The sequence below is a fragment of the Oncorhynchus kisutch genome, linkage group LG28, assembly GCF_002021735.2.
Source record: "Oncorhynchus kisutch isolate 150728-3 linkage group LG28, Okis_V2, whole genome shotgun sequence".
NCBI lineage: Eukaryota > Metazoa > Chordata > Actinopteri > Salmoniformes > Salmonidae > Oncorhynchus > Oncorhynchus kisutch.
In genome coordinates, this window is record NC_034201.2 from 43,602,295 (window position 1) to 43,625,614 (window position 23,320).

The 23,320-nt window shown below is 48.2% G+C and overlaps 1 protein-coding gene across 2 annotated transcripts in view; it reads right to left on the reverse strand.

Annotated features, from left to right (window-relative positions):
- Positions 1 to 927: 927 nt before the first annotated feature.
- Positions 928 to 23,320, reverse strand: part of LOC109873384 (teneurin-2) — a 176,661-nt gene continuing 154,268 nt past the window's right edge. For both annotated transcript variants that reach the window (XM_031808169.1, XM_031808168.1), the window contains 13 exons: positions 21,162 to 21,429; positions 20,506 to 20,649; positions 18,643 to 18,895; positions 18,370 to 18,390; positions 17,805 to 18,037; positions 14,077 to 14,231; positions 10,663 to 11,537; positions 9,250 to 9,425; positions 8,075 to 8,310; positions 5,491 to 5,787; positions 3,513 to 5,133; positions 3,268 to 3,398; positions 928 to 3,142 (listed from right to left, as the gene is read on the reverse strand). In XM_031808169.1, the coding sequence (XP_031664029.1) occupies positions 2,405 to 3,142; positions 3,268 to 3,398; positions 3,513 to 5,133; positions 5,491 to 5,787; positions 8,075 to 8,310; positions 9,250 to 9,425; positions 10,663 to 11,537; positions 14,077 to 14,231; positions 17,805 to 18,037; positions 18,370 to 18,390; positions 18,643 to 18,895; positions 20,506 to 20,649; positions 21,162 to 21,429 (5,148 nt within the window). In that variant the 3' untranslated portion in view covers positions 928 to 2,404. The remainder of the gene's footprint in view (positions 3,143 to 3,267; positions 3,399 to 3,512; positions 5,134 to 5,490; positions 5,788 to 8,074; positions 8,311 to 9,249; positions 9,426 to 10,662; positions 11,538 to 14,076; positions 14,232 to 17,804; positions 18,038 to 18,369; positions 18,391 to 18,642; positions 18,896 to 20,505; positions 20,650 to 21,161; positions 21,430 to 23,320) is intronic.

A 23,320-nucleotide genomic window follows, 5' to 3' on the forward strand; every position in this document is an offset into this window, starting at 1 on the left:
CTAGATGACTAATGATTACACACTAGATCATCTAGATGCAGGCAAGAGTATTCAAGGCTGTATTGAATGTGTCACTGTCTGTCACCTTGATTAGTCAAATGTTTCTCTCTGCCTTTTCACCTATGTTGTAAACTTTCATAGGCTGGGTTGTAGCAACCTCGTGATGGGTACAGGGAACATTCTAGTATCATGTAGTAGCCTAAACCTATTGATGTTACATTGAACTGGGTTAATGGAATATGAACGACAGTCATCCAATATGCTGTAATAGAAATAAGGCCATGCTCATAAAAAAATGTATTGTCCTTCCTCATCTTAAACATCACCAACCGCCACTGATGAGGCTTTAGACATGGAGCAGTGAGTTTGATCTGCATGAGGTGCAACTCGTTCAGAACATTATGACCTGCTGAGTATCTGTCCTGACCCCATGTTCTATTGATTATCTTACTGTCATGGAGGCGCTCAGGCCGATATGCAAATGGAGATGTTAATGATTACAGATGCTTGTTAGCTTGGAGCCGGACCGTTCTCGACACCACTGCTGTACTCCAGTCAGTCTTTATACGGCAGAGGTCAGGGTTCAAAGATGCTTCTGGCAGGTGATAATTAAACCTGTAAAAATAGCCTGGGAGCCATGAGAACCCACTGCAGCTGACAGGAAGTGGTTTGCCTCCAATGATCTCAATTGGAAGAATACAACACCCGCCTTTAATCTTAATTTACCTCAGCATTACCAAGGAAGCCAATTTTACCTGCCACTCAGAATTTGGCAGATTCATTTGCTTTGATTTATTCGCAATTTTCAAAGTTTAGGCTAATGATAAAAATAGTGGAAGTGCTGAGTGGAAGTTAGTCCACCACTGCCCCCAGGGAAGCACGTCGAACCACAGCTCCTTGCCGAAAGAGGGAAAAGAACAGTCCATGCAACATGAAAAACCAAGTTTATTCTGATAAACTTCCCACATAATCCTCACCCTAGTGAAAAGAATGGTTCATGATACCTATTCATGTACATATTGACATCCATACTGTGGTTCTTCACAGTGAAAATATACGTTTTACAGATATTGGGTGTGGTTACAGAGATGTCACTAGGTAAAATAATAAATAAATAAAAAGCTCCCGTGTTGAAAGGGGAGGTTCGAGTTTGACCAATCAAATGTAAAAGGTTCGAGTTTGACCAATCAAATGTAAAAGGTTCGAGTTTGACCAATCAAATGTAAAAGGTTCGAGTTTGACCAATCAAATGTAAAAGGTTCGAGTTTGACCAATCAAATGTAAAAGGTTCGAGTTTGACCAATCAAATGTAAAAGGTTCGAGTTTGACCAATCAAATGTAAAAGGTTTGAGTTTGACCAATCAAATGTAATACGATCCGTAAGTAGACACTCTTCTAGGGATTTTCACAGAACAATAGTAAAAGTCTCTTCTTTTGAAAAATGTACAAATTAGACCGCTTTCAGGACATGGATCTGTGTTGCTGAATGAATGTACACATTTAACTTGGTAATGTGTAAGGAAACAGGTTTGTAAATGTAATCAATATGAAACACGACATACACCACATATATTTGTCCGTAACATGTTGTCTTGGACTGCAAATATTAAATAACAAACAAACATTGAGAATACTTCTAATATTTTACCAAAAAATTAAATAATGTCTTCCTCAATACAAATTCATCATGATTGTCATATAGTGCAAACAAAAAAAGAGCAAGCAAAATAAACCGGATTAAAATAAATAGCATTTGAGTCCATTTCTATTTTTTTTAAGTGAGAGACTTAAACTTCCTGACTGATCTCGGCAGTCAACAACAAGTGAAAGTCTTATTTCAAAGTCTACTGTACGGGAACATACAAATCTACATACATGTCACATCCTCAATATCTGTCTTTGTTCAATTAAACCATATATTACTATGTACTTTGAATGAAGAACAACTGAGTGTCCTTAAACATTGTTCATGGCTATGATGGCTCTATGTTCTCCAGACAGCGGTCTGAGACAGTTGAAGAGTTGTTTAGCCATTAGAAAGAAAAGCATTGACTGGGTTGCCATCGTCTGTGCTGTGTTGGGTACGTCTGATTAGATGTTTGAAAGCAGTTCACTTTTTCCTCATTGGCATCAATACCAATCCCTCCCCCAAAAAATGTAAAAAGATATTCTAGTTTTTCAAAATCCCTTTTTTTCCCCCATCTTAAAAAAGTAAGTTCATTATCGGTAGTAGTTAAGGGTGCTTTTTCTAAATCATTGTCTGAACTCATTTAGGCGCTGTTTTAACCTTCAGCAAGACATCTGTTTTGTGAGATCGTGTCCTCTCAAGATGCCCCTGCAGCACTGCCAGGGAAACCCCCTTTACGCTCCCTAGGAGATGAAGTGTCAAAGGGGCGGTGCTCTGTTACCTCTTGCCCACCTCGTTCTGTCTCAGGAACTGGATGTTGCTGCTGCTGTCTGCCAGTTCTGGGTACTGCTCCACAGGCAGCACATAGTACCCATCGTAGCCTGGCACCTTCCCTGTTGCGAGGAGCTGCTGCCTCTCTCCCTCTGCCCATAGCCTCCCTCCCTCTCTGCTCTCTTTCAGATGTTGCTGCTCTCTCATCCAGGCCCCCGACAGGGCTCTCTGGTGGGCCTGCTCTAGCAGGCGACCCCTCTCCTTCTCCAGCACGTCAGCCGCTAGGCCGTAACGTACGCTCAGGGACAACGCCACCGTGTGGATCTCCACAGTGACTCCCTGGCGAGAGCGTCCGCTGACAGTCACGTTGACGCCGTTCTCCAGAGATTTCCTCCCACCACTCAGCCCCAGAGATAGCAGGTCACTGTCAGCCAGGCCCAGCTTCACAAAGAAGTGGCAGTCCTTCCCGTCTATGGTGTAGTGGGTCCCCTCCAGATAGACGGCATTGTTCAGAACCTGGGCCACTTTACGGCTGTCCTCACTGGCCAGGCCTGATACACCAGTCATCACATGGCCCTCCTTGATGGCCAGCATCATGCCCCGGCCCACGATGGGGATCTTGGTGCCGAACCAGTAGCCAGGCTTGTCCTGTTTGGTCCGGCGCTCCCTGTTGAGCAACCTCCCCTCCAGAGCCATGAAGGCCTGGTTGTGGCGATCTACTGCATGCTGCACCCCGGTGATCAGCTGGAGACAGTAGAGAGTCAGGCCAGACTGTTATATTTCAATGAATTAACATCAATTACATTGAGATTCGCCTGTGTAGTCTTAGTTATCATTAGGTGAAATATGTATTTTTATAAATGACTCACCGGAGCCGTCTCGCAGTCCTGGCTCGCCAGTAGTTCATAAGGTGGGTCAACAAAATCCATGGAGTGTCTGGGGAAGCCTGGTATGATGTTACTGAGCTGGAAACCAAACATCACCAACCAGCTCTTCACGTCTGCAAAATAGAATTCAAAACACGTCAAGATGTCACAACTACAACTACAATTACCTGATGGATTTGGTTTTTAGGAAACAGGTCATAGAGGACAACAAACACAATCATTGTTACCTGTCACATAGCTCTTGATGTCTATCATATCACTGAGTGGGTTGTTGTTCTTGAACATGTACAGATTGAATGGGGCGGATTCCTTGCCGATCTTAGGGAGGAGTTTATGGTCTGGTGCAGTCCATCTGCCTGCCAGCACATCGTAGTCTCTCTGGGCAAAGTGCACCAGCTTGGTGAGGGGGTCGTAGAGTCCTCCGTGGAAGCCCACCACCATGTTGAAGTCAGGGTTGGAGTCGTGGTACACCTCGCCGTAGGCAGTGTACTGGAGCTGCTTGACCATCTGTCCGTTGCTGCTGAAGACGGCGAGCGGCGTGCCCGTGTTGTCCGCGGCGATGTAATACTCCTCTCCTCCAGTCACCTCCATGGCAAACAGATGACCCTGCAGGTCGTAGTAGAACGAGGTGATCTCCCCTCCGGAGTGGTTGTACACGTGGGTGATCCTGCCGGGGTAGTTGAGGTCAGCGTAGAAGAACTGCAGGTGCTCTCCCTCGTTGGTCTTCCTGGAGACGCGGCGGCCCAGACCGTCGTAGCGGTAACGCACACTCCACCCCGCGGGCGTGCGGCTGTACGCCTGCTCCAGCAGCCCGTTGGAGTTGTAGTCGAACACGTCGGCGCCGCGCTGGCTCAGGACGCCGTCCTCGTCCACGCGGTACTGCATGTCGCCCAGGCGGGTGATGCGGTCTCGCAGGTCGTAGCGCAGCGGTAGCAGGCGGGCGCTGTTCCCAGGGTTCAGCAGGTGCAAGTTGCCGTTCAGGTCGTAGCTGTAACGCCAGGTGGACCAGTCGTTGACCTTGACCCCGACAAGCTGACCGTCACCGTCGTACTCATAGCGGTACTGTGTGGTGTTGGCATACGGCCCGATCTTCAGCTCTCTCTTGATGACCCGGCCCATGCTGTCATACTGCACTGTCATCCAGTACATGAGCGAGCGGAAGATCTCGTACTGCACCTCTTTGATGCGGCCGTGGGCATCAAAGTGCTTGCTGAGGGTCATCACTGCCGTGGTGATAATCTGGTTGATGTCATAGTAGATAATGCCAAACTTGCCAAAGTGCTCCACCTTGCCTGAGATCTCGTCGTAGCGGTAGAGGTCCAAGGGCAGGGGCGTCTCACCGATCACAGGCTTGATGCTGGCCACACGGAAGCTGTTGTCGTGGTAGGTGTAGTCGAAGCGGGCGTTGACCATGCCCTCTTCAGAGAAGCGATACATCTGCCTGTCCACTAGGGGGCCTATCTTCCGGTAACGGATGGTGCAGGAGAACCCCCCGCTCTGCAGGTTGACCATCTTCAACACGCCGGTCGTATCGTCGTAGCCGAACGTAACGGCTGTGCCGTCGTACAGAACCTCAGACAGCTTGGCCAGCTTGCCGTACCTGTAGATGACGCGTCGGCCCGTGCCCAGGTAGAAGGTGGCACGCGGTCGTCCGTCCTCGCTGAAGTCGTGGATGACGGTGGCGTTGCTCTCGGGAGGGTTGTAGATGTTGCGGATGTAGCCGACGGAGACGTGGGTGGACATGGTGTGTCTGGCCATGCTAGGCATGGTGACAGAGGTGAGACGCCCCGAGGTGTCAAACTCAAACACGTACTGTTTCTGACTCTGCTGGAGGAGCAGCACCATGGACTGAGGAGAGATGGGAAAGAAAAGGCATATTTACTATTTGATTCTGGACAGCTTGAAAAACATAAACAAAACTCAGAGACAGTCAAGAGTGGAAAACTGTCTGGCACTTTGTTCCCAGGCAACTAACAGTACACACACAGACACACAGAGACACACAGAGACACACAGAGACAAGCAGAGACAAGCAGAGACACATAGACACACAGACACGTAGACACACAGAGAGACACCCAGACACAGAGACACACAGAGACACGCAGACACGCAGACACTTAGACACACAGAGAGACACGCAGACACACAGAGACACACAGAGACACACAGAGACACACCCAGTAGTGTATCAGAATGCCTCACCCTGTCCAGATAGCTGAAGCTCCACACCTTGCCGTCCACAAAGGTGCGTGAGAGGATGCGTCCGAAGGTGTCGAACTCGCTCCTCTGGCTCATGCTGCCTCTCTGCAGGCCCACCAGGCGTCCGGTGGGGGAGTAGGACACGTTGACCACAGCCAGGCTGCTGCTGGGCAGCCAGGTGGCCGGACGGCTCTGCTGGTCATACATGATCCTCAGTGTGAACTTACGGTGGTCGTCATAGATCTTCTCTGTGCGAGTGTTGCGGTCAAAATCAATGGAGAGGAGGTTCCTGCCGTGGGCCTGTGGAGAGACAGGAAGGTACATTACATTAGTCACAGGTACCTGTGGAGAGAGAGGACATTACATTAGTCACAGATACCTGTGGAGAGAGAGGACATTACATTAGTCACAGGTACCTGTGGAGAGAGAGGACATTACATTAGTCACAGGTACCTGTGGAGAGACAGGAAGGACATTACATTAGTCACAGGTACCTGTGGAGAGAGAGGACATTACATTAGTCACAGGTACCTGTGGAGAGAGAGGAAGGACATTAGCCACAGGTACCTGTGGAGAGACAGGAAGGTACATTACATTAGTCACAGATACCTGTGGAGAGAGAGGACATTACATTAGTCACAGGTACCTGTGGAGAGAGAGGACATTACATTAGTCACAGGTACCTGTGGAGAGAGAGGAAGGACATTACATTAGTCACAGGTACCTGTGGAGAGAGAGGATATTACATTAGTCACAGGTACCTGTGGAGAGACAGGAAGGACATTACATTAGTCACAGGTACCTGTGGAGAGAGAGGAAGGACATTAGCCACAGGTACCTGTGGAGAGACAGGAAGGTACATTACATTAGTCACAGATACCTGTGGAGAGAGAGGAAGGACATTAGCCACAGGTACCTGTGGAGAGAGAGGAAGGACATTAGTCACAGGTACCTGCGGAGAGAGAGGACATTACATTAGTCACAGGTACCTGTGGAGAGAGAGGAAGGACATTAGTCACAGGTACCTGTGGAGAGAGAGGACATTACATTAGTCACAGGTACCTGTGGAGAGACAGGAAGGTACATTACATTAGTCACAGGTACCTGTGGAGAGAGAGGAAGGACATTAGCCACAGGTACCTGTGGAGAGACAGGAAGGTACATTACATTAGTCACAGATACCTGTGGAGAGAGAGGAAGGACATTAGCCACAGGTACCTGTGGAGAGAGAGGAAGGACATTAGTCACAGGTACCTGTGGAGAGAGAGGACATTACATTAGTCACAGGTACCTGTGGAGAGAGAGGAAGGACATTAGTCACAGGTACCTGTGGAGAGAGAGGACATTACATTAGTCACAGGTACCTGTGGAGAGAGAGGACATTACATTAGTCACAGGTACCTGTGGAGAGACAGGAAGGTACATTACATTAGTCACAGGTACCTGTGGAGAAAGAGGACATTACATTAGTCACAGGTACCTGTGGAGAGACAGGAAGGTACATTACATTAGTCACAGGTACCTGTGGAGAGAGAGGACATTACATTAGTCACAGGTACCTGTGGAGAGACAGGAAGGACATTACATTAGTCACAGGTACCTGTGGAGAGAGAGGACATTACATTAGTCACAGGCACCTGTGGAGAGACAGGAAGGACATTACATTAGTCACAGGTACCTGTGGAGAGAGAGGAAGGACATTAGCCACAGGTACCTGTGGAGAAACAGGAAGGACATTAGTCACAGGTACCTGTGGAGAGAGAGGAAGGACAATACATTAGTCACAGGTACCTGTGGAGAGAGAGGACATTACATTAGTCACAGGTACCTGTGGAGAGACAGGAAGGACATTACATTAGTCACAGGTACCTGTGGAGAGAGAGGAAGGACATTAGCCACAGGTACCTGTGGAGAGAGAGGACATTACATTAGTCACAGGTACCTGTGGAGAGAGAGGAAGGGAGGGAGGACAACGACCTTAAGCACACAGCCAAGACAATGCGGGAGTGGCTTCGGGACAAGTCTCTGAATGTCCTTGAGTGGCCCAGCCAGAGCCTGGACTTTAACCCGATCGACCTGAAAATAGCTATGCAGCGACGCTCCCCATCCAACCTGACAGAGCTTGAGATGATCTGCAGAGAAGAATGGGAAAAACTCCCAAAATACAGGTGTGTCAAGCTTGTAGCGTCACACCCAAGAAGACTCGATGCTGTAATTACTACCAAAGGTGCTTCAACAAAGTACTGAGTAAAGGGTCTGAATACTTATATAAATGCGATATTAAGTTTTTAATTTTTTTAATAAATGATCAAAAATGTCTAAAAACCTGCTTTTGCTTTGTCATTATGGGGTATTGTGTTTTAGAATAAGGCTGTAAAGTATATATATTTTTTAAGTCAAGGGGTCTGAATACATTGTATATATATTTAAATACAACAACATTACTCTCTAAATTGTATATTGTAGCTCTATTTTTCTTCTTCAGTGACACATGCGATCATACAGAGACGACCTTTAGTCTGACAGACAACAAGCTCCATTAAGAAAACCTTCAGAAATGGATTGACATCACAGCACTCCAGCTTACCCTCAACTTCCTGCCATATATGGTCACTTTACTTTTGATCACTTCCTTCCTCATCCTCCACTCGATGGAATTCAGCCCGCTGTCGGTGGGCAGAGTGATGTTACGCCGACCAATGGTAGGGCTGACTGCGCCGGCTAGGATGTGGGGCTCTGTGTGGAAACTGAGGCCCATGCCGTTGGCATACGACACCCGGAGAGTGCCATTGTAACAAAACTGGTAGTTGTTCCGTACTTGGTCTGCAGGGGGAGCAGCAGACACACACACACACACACACACACACACACACACACACACACACACACACACACACACACACACACACACACACACACACACACACACACACACACACACACACACACACACACACGCGCGTTATATGAGAAGTGAGACACTAAAAGGCATGTTTTATTACAGAGATTCCATTTGATGTGATTGAATGCTCTGCATCAGAGGAAATGTGGTCTCTGGATGTGTGTACTTTACTCCCAGACAATAACAAGTATCCTCTCTCAGAACGACATGACCAGAGATAAGAGTTTTTTTTTAGTCTCTCAGCCAAATGCAGAACATGAGCCTTTTATTCCATTTCCATGCAGTAACGAGATCATGGACTACAATTGACGAAAAAAGGTATCTGGAAACAAAATAATCCATCAAGTTTAACGTGAGGAAAACTTCTTGAAACACGTCTATAACAAAAACAAGAGTAACTCAAAACCAGCTCTTAACATCTTTCAAAACTCTAATTTATCTCCTTGAAACAGGAGAAGTGAACTTTGCGATCCTTTTAAAGACAGATTTACTTTGGAGACGCCATTTCAGTCAGAACTCCCATATCAGATTGAAATAAAGTGTACAGTTAGAGGTAGACAAGTCAGTTTGCCCCCCCCAGGGTAGACTTTCATATCAATCTCTTCCATTCTTATTCTCACGACTCCAGTCGTTTCCAGACGTACAGATGAAATAGCATTTATTTTCTGTCACACCCCCGTGGGTCAGTGGGGAAATCCGTTCTCTTCCTCCCCCTCTCCGCTAAACGGCTGTAATAACCTCTGGGATCAGGGGCCGTCTTGTCGGGCAGCAACATGACGAAAATTCCAATTCGTAGAATATATTTTTTCTATGAGAATTATATATTTTTGGTTGGGGGGGGGGGTGACATTGTTAGTTACCTTGCACCACGGTGTAGGACGCCTCCGCAGAGGACAAGTTGGTGATGACGGTGACGTCATCGTCTCTGTTGGAGCGCTCCACGTCGACGTTAACGGATTGCTCCATCTCCCGGTGCAGGCTGGTCACCACTCCCGTTGGGTAGGTGACGTTAGTCAGACGTCCCTCACTGTCATACCTGCACAGGGGAAAGGAACAGGACTGAGTCAAGTAGACATGGAGGGAAACAAATCCTTACACGTGTGCTGGGAAACAAAGCTTGGTTGTTTAAATCAAACGTGAGACCAACAGATGTCCTCTACTACTCAGTGTAGTACCAGTGTCAGATACCAGATGGTGACAGTGACATAACCATACTGTTGACAGAATCCAGAATCTCTCTCTCTCTCTCTCTCTCTCTCTCTCATGCATTATTTCCATGGTGATTACTCATTTACTTCAGCCCACATGAGCATGTGAGTTATGTCACTGAATTGTTAATTTACCCAGTCACATTACACATATATACACAAGTATATTCACACAGAGCGTTGGGCCAGTAACCAGAAGGTTGCTGGATCGAATCCCCGAGCAAAATGAATCCCCTCGTTTTGCCCCTGAGCAAGGTAGTTAACCCACTGTTCCCTGGGCTCTGAAGACGTGGATGTCGATTATGCCAGTCCCCCCCCTCTCTGATTCAGAGGGGTTGGGTTAAATGTGGAAGACACATTTCAGTTGAATGCATTCAGTTGGACAACTGACCAGGTATCCTCCCTTTTCATTCAGTTGTACAACTGACCAGGTATCCCCCTTTCATTCAGTTGTACAACTGACCAGGTACCCCCCCTTTCATTCAGTTGGACAACTGACCAGGTACCCCCCCTTTCATTCAGTTGGACAACTGACCAGGTATCCCCCCTTTCATTGAGTTGGACAACTGACCAGGTATCCCCCTTTCATTCAGTTGTACAACTGACCAGGTATCCCCCCTTTCATTCAGTTGGACAACTGACCAGGTATCCCCCTTTCATTCAGTTGGACAACTGACCAGGTATCCTCCATTTTCATTCAGTTGTACAACTGACCAGGTATCCCCCCTTTCATTCAGTTGGACAACTGACCAGGTACCCCCCCTTTCATTCAGTTGGACAACTGACCAGGTATCCCCCTTTCATTCAGTTGGACAACTGACCAGGTATCTCCCCTTTCATTCAGTTGGACAACTGACCAGGCATCCCCCTTTCATTCAGTTGTACAACTGACCAGGTATCCTCCATTTTCATTCAGTTGTACAACTGACCAGGTATCCCCCTTTCATTCAGTTGTACAACTGACCAGGTATCCCCCTTTCATTCAGTTGTACAACTGACCAGGTATCCTCCATTTTCATTCAGTTGTACAACTGACCAGGTATCCCCCTTTTCCCTTTCCCTTACTCATAGAAGTTGGTCCATCCAGTCTCATCAGCCTTGGAGGCCAGCAGACCTGTGTTCGCAGCATAGCTCATCAGCGCCACTTCCTGGTTTAGGGCAGATACGGAGCGCAGGCCGCCGGCAGGGTCCAGCCCCAGGCTGACCACCTGGTTCTCAGGCAGCAGCACCAGCCTCAGCAGGCCAGAGCCGTCCCTCCTCACCCTCAGGGTGTTGTTACAGTTATCAGCCACAGCAGCCAGCTCCCCATCCGGTCCGTAGGTGAAGTTATACAGGAGTTCTCCGGTGATCAGACTGACTGTGTGTCTGTGGAGCCCATCTCTACTGAACACGTAGTGCTCCTGTTCCCGCGGTGACCCCACCTCATACAGCCCTATGGGCGTGGCCACAGGCCTGTTGCGCCTCACCGCCCGCACGCGGATGTTGTTTAGGTCAGCGATGAACAGCGTGCCGTCGGGAGACACGGCGAGCGAGGAGGGGGCGTTGAGCCCGGCGTCCGTGGCGTAGCCCTCGTCGCCAGAGAAGCACTGGCAGTTGACGTCGTTCTTGCAGTCGCACTCTGAGGTGGCGCCGGCCAGCGGAGAGATCTCTCCGGAGGCGCTGACATGCCGCACGCGGTTGATCTTCTTCTCGTCCGTCTCGGCAATGTAGAGCACGCCGGTGTGGGAGATGGCGATGGCCGTGGCGCTCTCCAGAGCTGAGTGGATGGCCAGCTTGCTCAGGGAGTAGTCGATGCCCGGGACCTGGCAGTGCATGGGCCTCCCAGCGATGATGCTGACCTGGTGGTTCTCAGTGATGCGCATGATCACATTGTTCTCCAGAACATACAGGGAGTTGTCTGTGGGGTTCACCGCCAGGTCAGTGGGCCACTCCAGACGCACCTGGATCAACAGACACAGAACACATGAGTCATCACAAACACACTGGAACTCTCCCCCCAGCCCTCTGTAGATCTCTCCCTCTAGTCTCCCCCCAGCCCTCTGTAGATCTCTCCCTCTAGTCTCCCCCCAGCCCTCTGTAGATCTCTCCCTGTAGTCTCCCCCCAGCCCTCTGTAGATATCTCCCTCTAGTCTCCCCCCAGCCCTCTGTAGATCTCTCCCTCTAGTCTCCCCCCAGCCCTCTGTAGACGTCTCCCTCTAGTCTCCCCCAGTCCTCTGTAGATCTCCCTCTAGTCTCCCCCCAGCCCTCTGTAGATCTCTCCCTCTAGTCTCCCCCCAGCCCTCTGTAGATCTCTCCCTCTAGTCTCCCCCCAGCCCTCTGTAGACATCTCCCTCTAGTCTCCCCCAGCCCTCTGTAGACCTCTCCCTCTAGTCTCCCCCAGCCCTCTGTAGATCTCATCCTCTAGTCTCCCCCCAGCCCTCTCTAGATCTCTCCCTCTAGTCTCCTCCCAGCCCTCTGTAGATCTCTCCCTCTAGTCCCCCCCAGCCCTCTCTAGATCTCTCCCTCTAGTCTCCCCCAGCCCTCTGTAGATCTCTCCCTCTAGTGTCCCCCCAGCCCTCTGTAGATCTCTCCCTCTAGTGTCCCCCCAGCCCTCTGTAGATCTCTCCCTCTAGTGTCCCCCCAGCCCTATGTAGATCTCTCCCTCTAGTCTTTCTCCCCCCAGCCCTCTGTAGATCTCTCCCTCTAGTCTTTCAAGTCTATCCAACTTTCTCTCTCTCACACACTATTCAGAAGTAGGGTTGCACAATTCTGGTAACTTCCCCAAAATTCCCAGGTTATTCCATCCTGATTCCAGAAATGTTCCAACAGGGAGAATCTGGAAAACCTGGGAATTTAGGGAAAGATATCGGAATTGTGCAACCCTACTCAGAAGACGGTAGAGATTGGATTTCTGTATAGGTGGGTATTGATACTGTCAAGTATGACTACAAACAGGCAGCACTATGTAGGACCAGTTGTAGATACCCTATATAAACAAAGTATGTCAACACCCCTTCAAATTCGTGGATTCGACTATTTCATCCACACCCGTTTCTAACAGGTGTATAAAATCAAGCACACAGCCATGCAATCTCCATAGACAAACATTTCCAGTAGAATGGCCTTACTGAAGAGCTCGGTGACTTTCAATGTGGCACCGTCATAGGATACCACCTTTCCAACAAGTCAGTTCATCAAATGTCTGTCCTGCTGTGCTGTTATTGTGAAGTGGAAATGTGTATGGCCGAGCAACCGGCTGGGGTGGTGTAAAGCTCGCAGCCATTGGACTATGGGGTTTGGTGGATGCCATGAGAACACTACATACCCCAATGCATAGTGCCAACTATACAGTGGTAGAGGAGGAATAATGGTCTGGGGCTGTTTTTCATGGTTTAGGTCCTTTAGTTCCAGCGAAGGGAAATCTTCACCCTACAGCATACAATGACATTCTAGACAAGTTTGGGGAAGGTCTTTCCTGTTTCAGCATGACAATGCCCCCGTGCACAGAGCAAGGTCCATACAGAAATGGTTTGTCGAGATCAGTGTGGAAGAACTTGACTGGCCTGCACAGAGCCCTGACTTCAACCCTATCGAACACCTTTGGGATTAATACGAACGCCGACCGAGAGCCAGGCCTAATCACCCAACATCAGTGTCCGACCTCACTAATGCTCTTGTGACTGAATGGAGGCAAGTCCCTGCAGCAATGTTCCAACATCTAGTGGAAAGCCTTCCCAGAAGAGTGGAGGCTGTTCTAGCATCTAGTGGAAAGCCTTCCCAGAAGAGTGGAGGCTGTTACAGCAGCAATGTTCCAACATCTAGTGGAAAGCCTTCCCAGAAGAGTGGAGGCTGTTATAGCGGCAATGTTCCAACATCTAGTGGAAAGCCTTCCCAGAAGAGTGGAAGCTGTTATAGCGGCAATGTTCCAACATCTAGTGGAAAGCCTTCCCAGAAGAGTGGAGGCTGTTCTAGCATCTAGTGGAAAGCCTTCCCAGAAGAGTGGAAGCTGTTATAGCAGCAATGTTCCAACATCTAGTGGAAAGCCTTCCCAGAAGAGTGGAGGCTATTCTAGCATCTAGTGGAAAGCCTTTCCAGAAGAGTGGAGGCTGTTCTAGCATCTAGTGGAAAGCCTTCCCAGAAGAGTGGAGGCTGTTCTAGCATCTAGTGGAAAGCCTTCCCAGAAGAGTGGAGGCTGTTATAGCAGCAAAGGGGGGGACCAACTCCATATTAATGCCCATCATTTTGGAATGAGATGTTCGATGAGCAGGTGTCCACATACTTTTAGTCATGTAGTGTATCTCCCTCTAAAATACAGTCTCTGTAGTTGTCCAGCTTAGTGTATTTGGCCATAAGGCAGAGTGATGAGGATGTCCTTTAGACTGCAAAGTCTAGCCTCAGCAGCACTACACAGGTGTTCTGCCCCCACAAAAGGAGCTATAAGTCCAAAATATAAAGATATAAAACATAGCTTTGTTTTGCTCCCCATGGGTCCCTCCTGACCTGACTGACGTCCATGCTGGAGTCACAGCTGAGTGGGCGGACCGCTGTGAGGTCGTTGGTCTTGATCAGGGTGGAGATGATGCCGTTCTGGTCCACCTTACGGATCATGGTGGCGTCAACAAAGTACATGAGACCGTTCTTATCCACGGCGATCCCTGACAGACAGAAAGACATAAGAGAGAGAGGGGGGGGGTTAGAAATCACAGCATTCTGACATGGGGGGGGGGGGGGGGTTAGAAATCACAACATTCTGATATGGGGGGGGGGCAGGGTTAGAAATCACAGCATTCTGACATGGGGGGGGGGGGTTAGAAATCACAACATTCTGATATGGGGGGGGGGGGGGGGGCAGGGTTAGAAATCACAACATTCTGACATGGGGGGGGGGGGGGGGTTAGAAATCACAACATTCTGATATGGGGGGGGGGGCAGGGTTAGAAATCACAGCATTCTGACATGGGGGGGGGGGGGGAAGGGTTAGAAATCACAGCATTCTGACATGGGGAGGGGGCAGGGTTAGAAATCACAGCATTCTGACATGGGGGGGGGGCAGGGTTAGAAATCACAGCATTCTGACATGGGGGGGGGGGGCAGGGTTAGAAATCACAACATTCTGACATGGGGGGGGGTTTAGAAATCACAACATTCTGATATGGGGGGGGGCAGGGTTAGAAATCACAACATTCTGACATGGGGGGAGGGGGGCAGGGTTAGAAATCACAGCATTCTGACATGGGGGGGCAGGGTTAGAAGTCACAGCATTCTGACATGGGGGGGCAGGGTTAGAAGTCACAGCATTCTGACATGGGGGGGGGGCAGGGTTAGAAGTCACAGCATTCTGACATGGGGGGGCAGGGTTAGAAGTCACAGCATTCTGACATGGGGGGGCAGGGTTAGACGTCACAGTATTCTGACATGGGGGGGCAGGGTTAGACGTCACAGCATTCTGACATGGGGGGGGGCAGGGTTAGAAATCACAGCATTCTGACATGGGGGGGGGCAGGGTTAGAAATCACAGCATTCTGACATGGGGGGGGCAGGGTTAGAAATCACAGCATTCTGACATGGGGGGGGGGGCAGGGTTAGAAATCACAGCATTCTGACATGGGGGGGGGGGCAGGGTTAGACATCACAGCATTCTGACATGGGGGGGGGGCAGGGTTAGAAATCACAGCATTCTGACATGGGGGGGCAGGGTTAGAAATCACAGCATTCTGACATGGGGGGGGGTTAGAAATCACAACATTCTGATATGGGGGGGGGCAGGGTTAGAAATCACAACATTCTGATATGGGGGGGGGGGCAGGGTTAGAAATCACAACATTCTGACATGGGGGGGGGGGCAGGGTTAGAAGTCACAGCATTCTGACATGGGGGGGGGCAGGGTTAGAAGTCACAACATTCTGACATGGGGGGGGGGGCAGGGTTAGAAATCACAACATTCTGACATGGGGGGGGCAGGGTTAGAAATCACAACATTCTGACATGGGGGGGGGGCAGGGTTAGAAATCACAACATTCTGACATGGGGGGGGGGGGCAGGGTTAGAAATCACAACATTCTGACATGGGGGGGGGGGCAGGGTTAGAAATCACAACATTCTGACATGGGGGGGGGGGAAGGGTTAGAAATCACAACATTCTGACATGGGGGGCAGGGTTAGAAGTCACAGCATTCTGACATGGGGGGGGCAGGGTTAGAAATCACAACATTCTGACATGGGGGGGGGGGGCAGGGTTAGAAATCACAACATTCTGACATGGGGGGGGGGGCAGGGTTAGAAATCACAGCATTCTGACATGGGGGGGGGGCAGGGTTAGAAGTCACAGCATTCTGACATGGGGGGGGCAGGGTTAGAAGTCACAACATTCTGACATGGGGGGGCAGGGTTAGAAGTCACAGCATTCTGACATGGGGGGGCAGGGTTAGACGTCACAGCATTCTGACATGGGGGGGGGCAGGGTTAGAAATCACAGCATTCTGACATGGGGGGGGCAGGGCTAGAAGTCACAGCATTCTGACATGGGGGGGGGGGTTAGAAGTCACATCATTCTGACATGGGGGGGGGCAGGGTTAGAAATCACAGCATTCTGACATGGGGGGGGGCAGGGTTAGAAGTCACAGCATTCTGACATGGGGGGGCAGGGTTAGAAGTCACAGCATTCTGACATGGGGGGGCAGGGTTAGAAGTCACAGCATTCTGACATGGGGGGGCAGGGTTAGAAGTCACAGCATTCTGACATGGGGGGGGGGGCAGGGTTAGAAGTCACAGAATTCTGACATGGGGGGGGGCAGGGTTAGAAGTCACAGCATGCTGACATGGGGGGGGGGGCAGGGTTAGAAATCAAAACATTCTGATATGGGAAAACTAGTTCTGGTGCTGCTGACACAAACAGTCAAAACAAAGTCAAAGTTGTGCTCATCAGGTATTTTGTTGTAACATGGAACTGACATCAGGATGTCGGTGTGGTAGCTCCTCATCTTTCTTGTGACACCAGGTGACAGTGCAACAATACGCCCGGCAGTTTGGTGTCAGGAAGTGCCATCGTCTCTTTTCCAGGTCACTGCTCTGAACAAATCCCTGTCGTTTCCATACACCCACCCCCTGAAGATAGCCTACACTAGATAGATATTGATCAGTGGAGGCTGCTTAATAAGGGAGGAAGGCTCATAATAATGGCTGGATCAGAGCAAATGGAAATTGATACTATTTCACCTAGTCCATTCCAGCCATTACCTGCACATCCATCTTCTGCACATCTACCATTCCAGTGTTTAATTGCCATATTGTAATTACTTCGCCACCATGGCCTATTTATTGCCTTAACTCCCTTATTTGACCTTATTTTCACTCACTGTATATAGACTTTGTTTTCCTTTTGTTTCTACTGTATTATTGACTGTATGTTTTGTTCATTCCATGTGTAACTCTGTGTTGCTGTGTGTGTCGAACTGCTATGCTTTATCTTGGCCAGGTCACAGTTGCAAATGAGAACTTGTTTTCAACTAGTCTACCTGGTTAAATAAAGGTGAAATTAAATAAATCAAATTACCACGAGCCCGTCCTCCCCAATTAAGCTGCCACCAACCTCCTGTGATATTGAGTGACAGCTAAACACCCCAAATGAACAGCAGGTGAACCTGTGTAAAATCCCACAATAAATGTGTAAAATCCCACAATAAATGTGTAAATGACAGTTTGCAAGTGACAGTTTGTAAGTGACAGTTTGCAAGGGACAGTTTGCAAGGGACAGTTTGCAAGGGACAGTTTGGAAGGGACAGTTTGCAAGGGACAGTTTGCAAGGGACAGTTTGCAAGGGACAGTTTGCAAGGGACAGTTTGCAAGGGACAGTTTGTAAGGGACAGTTTGCAAGGGACAGTTTGCAAGGGACAGTTTGCAAGGGACAGTTTGCAAGGGACAGTTTGCAAGGGACAGTTTGTAAGGGACAGTTTGTAAGGGACAGTTTGTAAGGGACAGTTTGTAAGGGACAGTTTGTAAGGGACAGTTTGTAAGGGACAGTTTGTAAGGGACAGTTTGCAAGGGACAGTTTGTAAGGGACAGTTTTTAAGGGACAGTCAGCTATAGCAAAATAATTCTTAAGGAAATTAGAGGAGTGGAACTGATTTTATAGTGAACGTGTGGAGCACAGCAGCCCTGCAACAGTACTCAGTAACAAGGCACTGTCACCTCCACAGTCCTGGTTGATAGCCCCTGCTCCTGGTACTCACCCCTGGGGTTCATGAGTGCGGCCTCCATGGCCTTGCCCCCGTCCCCACAGCGAGCCTCGTCGAAGGGGACACACTGCTCGCCGGTCCCAGCCACCACCTGGGCATTGTCCAACAACTGCCGCCCGCTGGTCAGTGAGCGCACACGGTATATCTGCCGAGAGTTGGTGTCTGAGAGGAAGACCGCCCCAGACATTGGGTCCACCGCTAGGTAGTACTTGTGTGTTGGGTTGTTCCTACGGAGAAATTATATGAGAGAATATTTCTGCCCCTGAACAAGGCAGTTAACCCACTGTTCCTAGGCCGTCATTGAAAACAAGAATTTGTTCTTTAACTGACTTGACAAGTTAAATAAAGGTAAAATAAAAAAATATATATTTTAGATGGTAATAATAATAACCTCTAGCAACTAAAATCAATTTCAAGAGGACATATAATCCCTCACAGGACTAAAACAGAGATTGGGAGAACATTCCAAAGGCGCCCCAACATACAGGAAGACAACTATCGCTTTCTACAGCTGTATGTCAGGCAATGTCACCAAGCTGCTGGACGACGCATAACTTACCCGTGCCTCAAGTCTTTATTTCTGAAAACAAAACAAAGAAAGCAACCTTGTTAGTTTCCACCCATCATCCTACTTAACCCCTCCTCCACTGGCACCCTCCTCTACTGACACCCTCCTCCACTGACACCCTCCCCCACTGACACCCTCCTCCACTGGCACCCTCCTCCACTGGCACCCTCCTCCACTGACACCCTCCTCCACTGACCTCCACTGGCACCCTCCTCCACTGGCACCCTCCTCCACTGACACCCTCCTCGACTGACACCCTCCTACCTGAGCTCCAACACAGCCGTGGTGTTGAGGGTGGGATAGACCCGGCGAATGAAGTTGAGGTCTCCCACGTACAGGCTGCCGTCCCCCCCACAGGCCAGCGCCACGGGGGCCAGCAGCTTGTTGCCCTCGGCCAGACCACTGCAGCTGGGACAGGAGATACTGCGCCTGCGCCCGTTACCCATGATGCTGTTGATGACTGGAGGCTGCTGCTCTGAGACAAACACATTCTCCCCACTGCCTTTGTGTAAGATCCCTGAAACAGTAGAGGCAAACAGTTCCGATACGATACAGCAAGGGAACAAAGACGCTTTTTACATGTATTTTTTAAATCAATCTCCATCTTAATATGAACTTACTTATCATTTTAGACTTTCCCAAAAATAAAACAAAGTAATTCAATCTGTAATCCAATACTGTTCAAACTGTTGCTATAGAAACAAGGTGAGCTTCAGGGTGGCGAGGGCGTTGAATACTTGTCTAATGTTTTATTTTTCATATTTGAACATAATTAAATAAAATGTTCACATTTCTTTTTCTCCACTTTGACATGACAGAGTACCTCGTGTAGATCGTCGAATGGTACACTAACCCGAAAACCTAACCCTAAAACAGAGTACCTCGTGTAGATCGTCGACCAGAAATGACAATTACATCCATTTGAATCAGACTTTTTTTAGCAACAAAATGGGGGAAAAGTCAAGGGGTGTGAATCATTTCTGATGGCACTGCATGTGTATCTAACCTTGTGGGGAAACACAATTCAGTCCCAATCCTATTTTCTCTAGCCCTAAATGGTACACTAACCCGAAAACCTAACCCGAAAACTAACCCAAATTCTAAACACAATAGAAATAGCATTTGACCTTGTGGAGACAAACCATTTAAAAAAAAAATGTTACCTTTATTTAACTAGGCACGTCAGTTAAGAACAAATTCTTATTTACAATGACAGCCTAGGAACAGTGGGTTAACTGCCTGTTCAGGGGCAAAACGACAGATTTGTACCTTGTCAGCTCGGAGATTTGAACTTGCAACCTTCCGGCTACTAGTCCAACGCTCTAACCACTAGGCTACCTTGCCACCCCAAAATGATCCTCAGTTGGTCAATTTTTTTTGTTTGTTTACTATTCTTGTGGGGACTTCTGGACACACACACACACACACACACACACACACACACACACACACACACACACACACACACACACACACACACACACACACACACACACACACACACACACACACACACACACACACACACACTTTTAAACTTATGTAAATTGTGAAGTCTCTTGTCTGTAATGTTATTATGCGTCGAACCCCAGTAAGACCAGCTGTCGTCATTGACTCCCTGCTTGTCATTGCCTCCACACAGGAACATTCGATTGGTATTCAGGGCACGCCTAATCCTGTCAAACACGGAGGTGAAACACCGGTGTTGTCGGAGGAGATTAGCAGTGGCACTGCACTGATATAGAGATGAGACGAGACAAGGCCACTTGGATGTTAAACATTCATTCATGCGCTCAAATAAGTGGTCTGGTTTCAGTGACCGCACCTTTTGAACATTTCACAACACTAAACAAAGAAAACGGAAAGAATTCACACAGTTGTGAATGATCTGACTGTGATAGTAGCCTGTCTGTCCCGGCGTGAGGGAACTCGGTTCTAAAACAGCCCTGTTCTGACTTTTAAAGGATGTAGGTCTTTTTTTTTTTTTTAAACTAGGCAAGTCAGTGAAAGAACACATTGCCCTTTTCCAACTCGCAATCTCTCTCTCCTTTCCTGTCTACTCTCCACTGTCTCAATCAAATCCATCAAATCCATCACATATGAAAACAAAACGTTGTAGAGTGGTACCACTGGCGATGTTGAGGGTGTGATGTTTGTCCAGGGACCAGCCCCCTAAGTTGGAAGGCAGCAGCTCATATCCCTGCAGCATCGCTGTCCTCTTCTCCCACAGGATCTGACTGGGACACGTCTCATACTCAAACCCCACGGACACTGTAGAAAAATAGAATAACACTTTATTCTCCATCCCAAACTTTAACATCGCCTCATAAAGTAACACAGACATTGAACGTACAGTCAGTGAATGATCTAAATGTCTTCATGGTCACACCAACCACGTGGACAAGGTTTAGTTTACTTCAATAGGAATGTTAATCAGTGTGTGTGTGTGTGTGTGTGTGTGTGTGTGTGTGTGTGTGTGTGTGTGTGTGTGTGTGGAGAGAGAAACGTACTCAGCCTGATCACATGCTGTATGTGTGAATGGATGGGCCCCGAGGTAGACAACTGTTCACACCTACACAGTAGCACAGTCTGTTACTGCGCTGGTGTCAACTTAACTAAACGTGTGATAATTTAGAGGATAGAAATCTTATGTCTGATTAGAATGAGTGAGAGATTGTCAGAAAGCTCTGCCAACCTGTTGCATTAACAGATAACATGGTACTGTGTCTGGGTAGATGGCTACATCTAATATAACGGACCAAACATCTCACACTGCTACTCACCAGACGCTTGGGTCAGACCATAGACCCTCTGCCTGTAGACATCGGTCTTGTCCCAGATGTAGGTATAGGCCAGGTTAGGAGAGGCGTGGAACCACTTCTGGAAGAGATGTCCCTCCACAGCCACCATCAGGTGCACTTTGGCCAGGGAGAGAGGCACCAGGGCCTGGGTCATGGTGACCTTCAGCAGGGCGCGGTACCCAGAGGCACGAGAGCTCAGGTAGCACAGCTTCAGACCTGTGCCCGGGATCTCCAGCTGCTCATGAACCACCTAGGAGGAGCAGGGAGAGAGAAACGTGAGACAAGAAAGAGGAAGAGAGAAATGTGAGACAGAGAAGACAAGAAAGTGTGAGAGAAACAGAGCTAGAGAGAGAGAGAGAAACAGAGCTAGAGAGAGAGAGAGAGAGATACAGAGCTAGAGAGAGAGAGAGAGAGAGAGAGAGAAACAGAGCTAGAGAGAGAGAGAGAGATACAGAGCTAGAGAGAGAGAGAGATACAGAGCTAGAGAGAGAGAGAGAGAAACAGAGCTAGAGAGAGAGAGAGAGAAACAGAGCTAGAGAGAGAGAGAGAGAGAGAGAGAAACAGAGCTAGAGAGAGAGAGAGATACAGAGCTAGAGAGAGAGAGAGAGAGAGATACAGAGCTAGAGAGAGCGAGAGAGAGATACAGAGCTAGAGAGAGAGAGAGAGAGATACAGAGCTAGAGAGAGAGAGAGAGAGAGAGAAACAGAGCTAGAGAGAGAGAGAGAGAGAGAGATACAGAGCTAGAGAGAGATACAGAGCTAGAGAGAGAGAGAGAGAGATACAGAGCTAGAGAGAGTGAGAGAGAGATACAGAGCTAGAGAGAGTGAGAGAGAGATACAGAGCTAGAGAGAGAGAGAGAGATACAGAGCTAGAGAGAGAGAGAGAGAGAGAAACAGAGCTAGAGAGAGAGAAACAGAGCTAGAGAAAGAGAAAGAGAGAAACAGAGCTAGAGAGAGAGAAAGAGAGAGAAAGAGAGAGAGAGAAACAGAGCTAGAGAGAGAGAGAGAGAAACAGGGCTAGAGAGACAGAGAGCTAGAGAGAGATAGAGATCATCATTTCCATTTCCAGGCCCAGGGACATGTACTAGTCTGTGGCGACCTAAATGCCAGAACCGGACAAGAACCTGACACCCTCAGCACACAGGGGGACAAACACCTGCCTGGAGGTGACAGCATTCCCTCCCACATATGCCCCCCTAGGCACAACTATGACAACATAACCAACAAAAACGGGTCACAACTCCTGCAGCTCTGTCGCACACTGGGTATGTACATAGTCAACGGTAGGCTTCGAGGGGACTCCTATGGTAGGTACACCTATAGCTCATCTCTTGGCAGTAGTACTGTAGACTACTTTATCACTGACCTCAACCCAGAGTCTCTCAGAGCGTTCACAGTCAGCCCACTGACACCCCTATCAGACCACAGCAAAATCACAGTCTACTTAAACAGAGCAATACTCAATCATGAGGCATCAAAGCCAAAGGAACTGAGTAACATTAAGAAATGCTATAGATGGAAGGAATGCAGTTTGGAAACCTACCAAAAAACAATTAGGCAACAACAAATTCAATCCCTTTTAGACAATTTCCTGGGTAAAACGTTCCACTGTAATAGTGAAGGTGTAAACTTGGCAGTAGAAAATCTTAACAGTATATTTGACCTCTCAGCTTCCCTATCAAATCTAAAAATCTCAAATAGAAAACCGAAGAAAATTAACAATAATGACAAATGGTTTGATGAAGAATGCAAAAATCTAAGAAAGAAATTGAGAAACCTGTCCAACCAAAAACATAGAGACCCAGAAAACCTGAGTCTACGCCTTCACTATGGTGAATCACTAAAACAATACAGAAATACACTACGGAAAAAGAAGGAACAGCATGTCAGAAATCAGCTCAATGCAATTGAAGAATCCATAGACTCTAACCACTTCTGGGAAAATTGGAAAACACTAAACAAAAAACAACACAAAGAATGATCTATCCAAAATGGAGACGTATGGGTAAACCACTTCTCCAATCTTTTTGGCTCTATAACAAAGAATAAAGAGCAAAAACATATACATGATCAAACACAGATCTTAGAATCAACTATTAAAGACTACCAGAACCCACTGGATTCTCCAATTACATTGAAAGA